The sequence below is a fragment of the Mangifera indica genome, chromosome 16 (genome assembly GCF_011075055.1).
Source record: "Mangifera indica cultivar Alphonso chromosome 16, CATAS_Mindica_2.1, whole genome shotgun sequence".
NCBI lineage: Eukaryota > Viridiplantae > Streptophyta > Magnoliopsida > Sapindales > Anacardiaceae > Mangifera > Mangifera indica.
Genome location: NC_058152.1, coordinates 9,890,764 through 9,899,220, shown reverse-complemented (window position 1 = coordinate 9,899,220; position 8,457 = coordinate 9,890,764). Strand labels below are relative to the sequence as shown.

Genomic DNA, 8,457 nt, shown 5'->3' with positions numbered 1-8,457 from the left:
CACAAGTTATATAGACCTGTAGAATTTTACCTGTTTAAAATCATAAAGAGGTTTCATAGAAGAATTAAGCATTTAAGGCATACAAATGAAACTATGTGCACTTATTTTTTAATATCTAATTAGGTATTTCGATGATATATCATTATTTGATTAACTGATTTTAAATTAAGAATAAAACAACATATAATCATATAATGACACATTATCTGGTCATTTAGTTGGGTATACAAAATTTGGTGCATATAGTATTGTTTGTATACAATAAAATAATGTATACCTAATTGTGAATGTTCAATTAGATATTCAAATGATATGTCATCATTTGATTGGTATATTATTTAAGCATATCATTTGATTTGTGTATTCGTCTTAGAAAGGCAACAAAATGAAGGAGTCGTTATATGATTAGAAGGCATGGATCTTTACGGGCAGAGTTTATGTATATTCTTCAATCTTTGGAAGATCAACAACATTAGGCGGAGTTTATAATTGCTTTTCTTGCTACTTGTTCATCTATACGGCAGAAGATAAAAGCATGTTTGCTCCTGATGTGATTCATCTGGATGAGACTTCACTATTTACATATGCAATGAGTTTTGATACTGTGGTTGAATTTTTATGATCAGTCAAATCAGTTACAATGTTTAACCCCATGAGACGAGGAATTTTAGTACTTGGGATTTTTCACATTTATCCGTTTAAATTGTCTTCTGTGTGTTTTGCCGGAGAAAGTATGGAAGCTGCAAAGGTGAGAAAGAGAGAAAATTGAGCAATGGTTGGAGAAGTTTAGATTGTTTCTGAGAAGAATGTTTGTCTTTCAAGCCAGAAAAAATGAGCTTACTCGTGGCGATCACTGGCGAAAACGAAGATGGAGAGATCTTCATTGATCTCTTGGAATGTTGCCTGAGTGGAAATGAAGCTACTGGAGCTACACCGACTGAGAAAGTCATGAGAGACAATGTGATAATATAAATCTCTCCTGGTTCTTCTGGCTTCTCTCCAAGAATAATCCATTGGTTTAAGCTTAAATAAGAGGAGATAACAGAAAATTTGCCATGTCAAATAATGGAAATCAGCCTGGAAGCTGGTTATTGTTCATGTAGCTTTATGTGGAATTGGTTTCAGCCTGATGAAGATCGTTGCAGCTACTGTTATTCAGAATTTTGAAGTTCAGATATGAGATTTTGATATAATATTATAACCGCATTAATCAAGTAAGGACATTTTGCCAAAAAATTCCCGATCGGTTCACTTAACAATAAGTATATACATATCTATTTTAAATATATTTTATATATGTCTTATGAGATTAAATAATTATAAATTACGAATAAAGTATCAATTAATTCATCTGATGAAACATATAAATGTATACTCAATATAGGTATACATAGTATTGCTCTTTTCATTTAAAACAATGCTATTGGTACATAAATACATACACTCATAATATGTCATCGTATAATTGAGTATTATTTTATCTTTAATTTAAAATCACCTAATCACTTGATGATACACATCAAATATAAATCTATTTGTATATACAAAACAGATGCACATAATTTTATTATTTAGTTTATTTATAATTTTACATGTTTTAATTCCATATAAACTAATGCACAATTTTTTTTTTTTTTTTTGGCTCCTCTGTGACATTACAAACATGAAGTGTTATGCAGCTACCCCTTCAAAATCAAACGTAACCGGCATGATTTTACTTCCCTCTTATACACCCATGTTCAACTTAATTTCTTTAAGGTGAGATTCTTCACTCACATCCAACATTATTCCTCCCAAGTGTTATTAGGTATATGTTCTCCTCTTACCCCAAAAGTACTAAACCTAGTTTCTTTTACAGCTGATTGATATGAGATAACCCATTAACATCTTTCTTACATATTAGATTATCAGTTTGATATATCTCACAATCAATCACCTAAAAGAGTAATAATTTATTGATGGGACATTTACTTCAACCAATCACTCTCGAGAACTTTTAAGATGGTTATTAAATTTTTTTTACCCAAAAAATTAATACAAGAGATGAGATTACATTTTATCCACTAACACCTAACCCTTCTTTCAACTAACAAAGAATGACCCGACAATTCTTAACCAATATAAGGTACTCAACATGAATTCAATAAGGAACATATAATCCATTGGCTTATTGTTTCATATAAGCAGGTCGAGGTCACAAAATTAGAAATGCTAAAATTAAAGCACAAACTTCCTAGGTCTATAAGCATTTATGCAAGAATCTCATATAACAATTTGCTCAAATTTGCTCCTCTACCAAATAATGCAAAATTAGTTTTTTTTTTCAAAGTCACCACAAAAACCATCCTAAAACAATAAGAATCCCAATTCAAGAAACAATTGTCAACAATGAAAATTAAAATCCTCCTAATTGCAGATTGTGAAATTAAACTTATTTTGTAAAACTACCCCAAAACAAAACAAGTTGCCACCTAGATCTACAAGAAGCAAAAGCCAAGACCATTAAACTTGCAAAATTCATCATTTCTATACCTCAACTTGATTCCACATAAACAATCATCACTCATCAACAAAAACAAACACTAAAAACTCACATTTTTTAAAAACAAAAAAAGGGAAAGTCAGAAAAGAAAACCCAGATAAGGAGTTCATCTATTGGTCTCAATAACCAAAGTTTCTCAAATTTTTTTGAGCTTTGAGAGTAAGCCAAGGTTTACCCTCAGATAGGTTGACTCTGCCCTTGAACAAATATATGGATACTGTTAAGTTATCATTTGATCTAAAAATTTAAACTTGTCAGTAAAGACACAATATTAATATTTTTTTTCAACTAGGGCTTTATTCCCGATTATATAGTACATTTTGGATTATTTATGAAAAAAAAATTGTGGAAACAATATTAATATTTCATGGTTTAATTAGCATAGAGTTTATGTTGGTTTCATCAATCTTTTGGATTGCAACTTGACATGAAGTCACTAGGCAGAAGAACTGAAAAGAAATCTGCCACAAAAAGAAGTCAAAAAGGGCTGCAAATGCCATTAATTCAACTTTGAAGAGTTGAAGTTGAGTGAGCTGGTTTGTGTTGATCAGGAACATGTGCAAACCTGACAATCTCCCTCCCAGTGTGCATCATTGAAATCAGACGACAAAATTTCTCATCTCTAATTGTATGCAGTTCGAAAATGAGATGAGTGTGGAAGCGCATCCAATGTGGCTACAATTATTCAAAACTACTATGTTCAAACCCTGGCGAAACAATCCCTGCTCATCCTGCTCATCTTGGATCAAGATTCTCTCGTGCTCAGGTATTTATCTAAATAAACTATAAAATTTTGATGGATGATTAATAGAAATTGTCAGTGACAAGCCTAACACTCTTTAGTGTTTGAAAAATAGTAGTTACTTCTTTTAGGTTTAAAAAATTAGTAGTTTAATATTTATTTGAATTTGAAAAATTAATAGTTTAGAATATTAAAAATATCAAAACCCTTCTTTAAACTCATTATTTTTTAGTTGACTCTATATATTTTTACTTTTATTTAATTTTAGTCTCCTCTATTATATCTCTCAGTCTGACACTATAAATTGTACATATAAAAAATAAACTAGATCGTGCATGAGTATCTAGTATCAAGATCCTCTTTTAGTATGATTTTTACTTGAATAAAACACCGTATTTTCATTAGTGGTAAATTAAAATAACAAAAACAAGAATAATTTTGGACCATAAATTGATCAAGAGTGTAAATGTGTTATAAGAGCTACAAAAGTTTGAGTGAGTCTAAACTAGAAAAGAATCCTTGCTTCGCCATTAACATACACATCTCATACACATCTCATAAGATTCTTACAAACTTGGCCTCTTGAACAATTTAGTTATTCGATTACAAGTTATTGCCACTAGCACTAGCAGATCTATATTTTGATCCTTCATAATGCCCTTATGATCTACAATCTGTCTAGTGAATTATAATTCCTCAAAAATTTGATTTAAATAAACAATAAAACTATATACACAAATAATATATATAATTTTATACATAAATAATGACATATCTCTATGTGATCGGATGTTAGTTTATCTCTAATTTAGAATTACTTAAGCACATGGTGACATGTTATTGTTTATATATAAAATTGTGTATATTATTTATACATATAACATTATTCAAAATAAAAAACTTCCACGTTGAAAGAGTAGACAAGAGTAGTATTAGAAATTATCAACAATCCCCCTTCAAATTTTGAAAGAGTTATTTACTTTCCAGGTTGCTCGTAAAACTTTTTTTTACCCACTAAATACACAAATCATACTACTCCACCCAAAACTTTCCGTCAACGATGAAAATTTTTTGAGATAGTATTAGAAAATTAAATTACTATATTACTTATAACTATTTCAAATTTTGAAATTATTATAACATCACAAATTAACAAAAATTTAAAAGGGTCAAACTGTTATATTTTATGGTGGGTTCAGGTTTAGATGAGTGGTAACTTTAGTGTGTTTGGATTTGGATAGATGACAGTTTTGACGACTAAAGCTTTCAAACTTAAATTGCAAAATTTCAAAAATGCTAAAGGGCCAAAGGCATGTTTGACATTTTCCATGGGGTAGGTTTGGATGGTTGTTGCATCTTATGGGTTCAAGTTTAGAGGAGTAACAGTTAGAGCTTTAAAACTTGAATGAAAGGTTTTTAAATTTTTAAAAAGATCAAATTATTATGTTTAAAATATTAAGATGAGATATGTAAAAAAAAATTATTGTTTTTATTTTTTATATTTTTGGAGGATGAAATTTTTATTTTACAATTATAACATTATTTTTTTTATGAAATTAAGTTTTGAACATATACATATATATATATATACACACATGTTTTGAAACCTAAGTAAAACGTGAATCACCCTTTTGGCTTTTGGGAGACCATCACCTACCTCCCTTTTCGATCCTAATCTAATGGTCAAATTCTTCATAGACAAAGTTGGTGAGTGAAGGGTGGTTGGTAATTGGCTACATAACCTATGTGTATTTTTTTATGTAATTAAATTAATTGAATAATAGATTAAAATAATACTATATTATAGAATAATATACTATTTTTAGTATACGATTAATATTTATTATTTATTAACACACATAACTTTACCCCTTTGATTCAGAATCTCTAGTATTCACTTCGCCTTCGGCTTGCATATATTGAAATCATTAAGATGTTCACATTAAAAAGATTGCGTAAACTTTAGATTAGATTAAAATTAAAGTTCTAGAACATCCGAATATCCGACATTTGAAATACTTAAGAAATTACGAAGGCCCAAGCCACGTGCCACCACGAAAGAACCAGCAAATTCCAATGTTTCCCTTCCACCCATTGAAATAAGGTAAAGCATCGCTTTCTCGCACAGTAAAAGACGACACATAAAACAACAATCTTTTCGCCTCAATTCCCGCTTTAAGAATTAATCAAAAAGCAAATCCCATCCATAAGTTAACCTCACTTTGAATTTACCAAATCAACAAATAGAAAGTCTCGATTAGACACCTCATCCTGCTGTCACATTCTCACTAATATCTTTTCCTTCGATGCTAAGCATATACCAAACCACTCTACGACAAAGCCAAAGTTTAAAGCATGCCGGCATATTGACCGAAGAAAAAGACAAATAAAAGTACAAAAGTTGGAAATTTCAAACCAAGTAGTTATAATAATTATATAATAATAATAATTTCAATCGGTGGAGTTTATGGCAAGCAAGACACTAATATAAGGTCTTTCATACAATAGCTATTAACATTAATTGTTCTCAAGAAGGAAGAAATAAAAATAAAAATCCTTCAAATATGAAAAATTTAGAAAATGATAGGGAAAGGCATCACAACCACTCTTCATCTCCAGCTACAAACATTCCTACTAAAAAAGACAAGCGTGGTTGAACCCCAGAAGATGTTCAAGGCGAAGGTGAGGTGGATTTGTTATCAACATCCTGAGGACTTAAAAGCCCCTCATGGACAACGTCGATGATGACATGAGAGGCTTTATATGATACAACAATATATGAATTATACCCTTTCCCTTCAAACATGACCCCCACCTTGACATTCTCCGCATCAACCACCATGAGTCCACATGACACAGACACAAAAACCAAATGCAAAAAGAACTCACCATCAAAGAACTTAGAGAACTTAGAAGCACTTCCTGTGGACAATGGATGGACCCGACTCATCATACTCCCCCTTTGAAATCCACATCTGTTACAAGAGAATGTAAATTTTTATGTTAGATGTTGTTGAAGACCTATATTTAAAAAAAGTAAGGAGAGGAGAAGTTTATAATGGAATTGATCTTCACCTGCTGGAAGGTGCTGAGGGATGCAAGGATTGAACCTCCTATCCAGACACTGTATTTTCTCTCTGGTGGAGCTACCACCTTGATCTTCATGCTGCTTGGAGCAAGTGCAGTGATTTCCTTGCTCATACGGTCAGCAATGCCAGGGAACATGGTTGAACCACCACTGAGCACAATGTTACCATAGAGATCCTTTCTGATATCAACATCGCACTTCATGATTGAGTTGTAGGTGGTCTCATGGATACCAGCAGCTTCCATACCAATCAGTGATGGCTGGAAGAGGACCTCTGGACAGCGGAATCTCTCAGCTCCAATGGTGATGACTTGGCCATCAGGAAGCTCGTAGTTCTTCTCAACAGAAGAGCTGCTCTTAGCAGTCTCAAGTTCCTGCTCATAGTCCAGAGCAACATAAGCAAGCTTCTCCTTCATGTCTCGGACAATTTCCCGTTCAGCAGTGGTGGTGAACATGTAACCTCTCTCAGTAAGAATCTTCATCAATGCATCAGTAAGATCACGACCAGCAAGATCCAAACGAAGAATTGCATGTGGGAGAGCATAACCCTCGTAAATTGGCACAGTGTGAGACACACCATCACCAGAATCAAGCACAATACCTGTTCAAGCACATGGCAAGTTAAATATCAAATAAGTTCATTAAAATAATTAAAAATTCAGATTCAGATTGTGATTTATACGAACCAGTTGTACGACCACTGGCATAGAGGGACAGAACAGCCTGGATAGCAACATACATGGCAGGGACATTGAATGTTTCAAACATAATTTGGGTCATCTTCTCTCTGTTAGCCTTGGGATTTAAGGGTGCCTCAGTAAGAAGCACTGGGTGCTCTTCAGGGGCAACCCGAAGCTCATTGTAGAAAGTGTGATGCCAGATCTTTTCCATATCATCCCAGTTGCTTACAATACCATGCTCGATGGGGTATTTCAAAGTAAGAATACCTCTTTTGGATTGGGCCTCATCACCGACGTAGGCATCCTTCTGCCCCATCCCAACCATGACACCGGTGTGTCTTGGCCTACCCACAATACTGGGAAACACTGCCCTGGGAGCATCATCACCGGCAAACCCGGCCTGCAATTCACATAAATCACATGACATCCAATAGTACAACTCAATACCAGTTAAAAAGCTGTAAATCTCATTAATTTAACTATATAAGCAACTAACCTTCACCATCCCAGTTCCATTGTCACAGACAAGGGGCTGAATATCCTCAGCATCGGCCATTTTCAATAAATCTATCAATACAAATACAAAGAAGGAAAGTCAATAAACTGCTCAATCAGTCACCCTCTTCACCAACCAAATCAAAACTTTACAATTCTACCGATCTCTACCAGAAAAATTTCCCATTTAATCTAAAACTCCTCATTATATCAATCAGATAAGTTTCCAGAAAGAAAAGAAGAACCATAATCATCTATTATCAAACAAATTTAGTACTAAATATTTCAAAATTCAATAAAACAGACGACTTTGAGTAGATCTAACAGCCATATCTCAGATAAACAATAAAATAAATAAAAATCACAGATCCGTGTAAGAAACAACTAGATCAAGCAGTGAAATCTCTCAATCAATCATCCCTAACAACTTAAAAACCAAAAGGCTCGATTCAGATTCAATTCAATCAAAACTATCCACTTCACTAAAGTTCCAGATCTTAGATCAAGGTTAAAGTACCACAAATCTCACACCAGAACACTAGATCTAGCTACTTATCACCACAATCAGATCTCAACAAGCAAAAAATGACACCGTTTCTTCCACCGATCAAATCAAACAATCGAAATCCACAAACAACTCAGATCAAGCAGCTTAATGACAGAACTCACCCATGCACATAACAAGTCGCCATCACAACAAAAAACAATTCAAAAGAAAGAGATAAACATGCAAACAGAGTAAAGAAAAGAAGCTTACTTAGATGAGATGAGGCAGCTACAACAAAGAGTGAAGGAGAAAGGGAAGTGTGTAGATACAGAGTGAGAGAAGGTGAAGAGGAAGCGAGAGAGTATATATATTAAGGGTGTCTGAATTTTTAAAATTCACATGAAATTTCCACTAAATTTTGGA

The 8,457-nt window shown here is 33.0% G+C and overlaps 1 protein-coding gene across 1 annotated transcript; it reads right to left on the bottom strand.

Moving 5' to 3' along the window:
* Window positions 1-5,692: 5,692 nt before the first annotated feature.
* On the bottom strand, window positions 5,693-8,457 carry LOC123199782 (actin-7). The gene is made up of 5 exons (XM_044614837.1): window positions 8,305-8,457; window positions 7,549-7,619; window positions 7,059-7,452; window positions 6,360-6,973; window positions 5,693-6,259 (listed from the first exon to the last, which is right to left on the bottom strand). Exons 2-5 carry the CDS (start codon window positions 7,606-7,608, stop codon window positions 6,194-6,196), a joined length of 1,134 nt encoding a protein of 377 aa, XP_044470772.1. The 5' UTR covers window positions 7,609-7,619; window positions 8,305-8,457; the 3' UTR covers window positions 5,693-6,193.

Bases quoted from the DNA above. Each gene is read 5' to 3' on its own strand.
- LOC123199782 (XM_044614837.1), bottom strand. From the start codon at position 7,608: ATGGCCGATGCTGAGGATATTCAGCCCCTTGTCTGTGACAATGGAACT. The intron at 7,453-7,548 runs GTTAGTTGCTTA...TGTGAATTGCAG, and splicing joins ATGGAACTGGGATGGTGAAG to GCCGGGTTTGCCGGTGATGA. The intron at 6,974-7,058 runs GTTCGTATAAAT...GTGCTTGAACAG, and splicing joins TGCCAGTGGTCGTACAACTG to GTATTGTGCTTGATTCTGGT.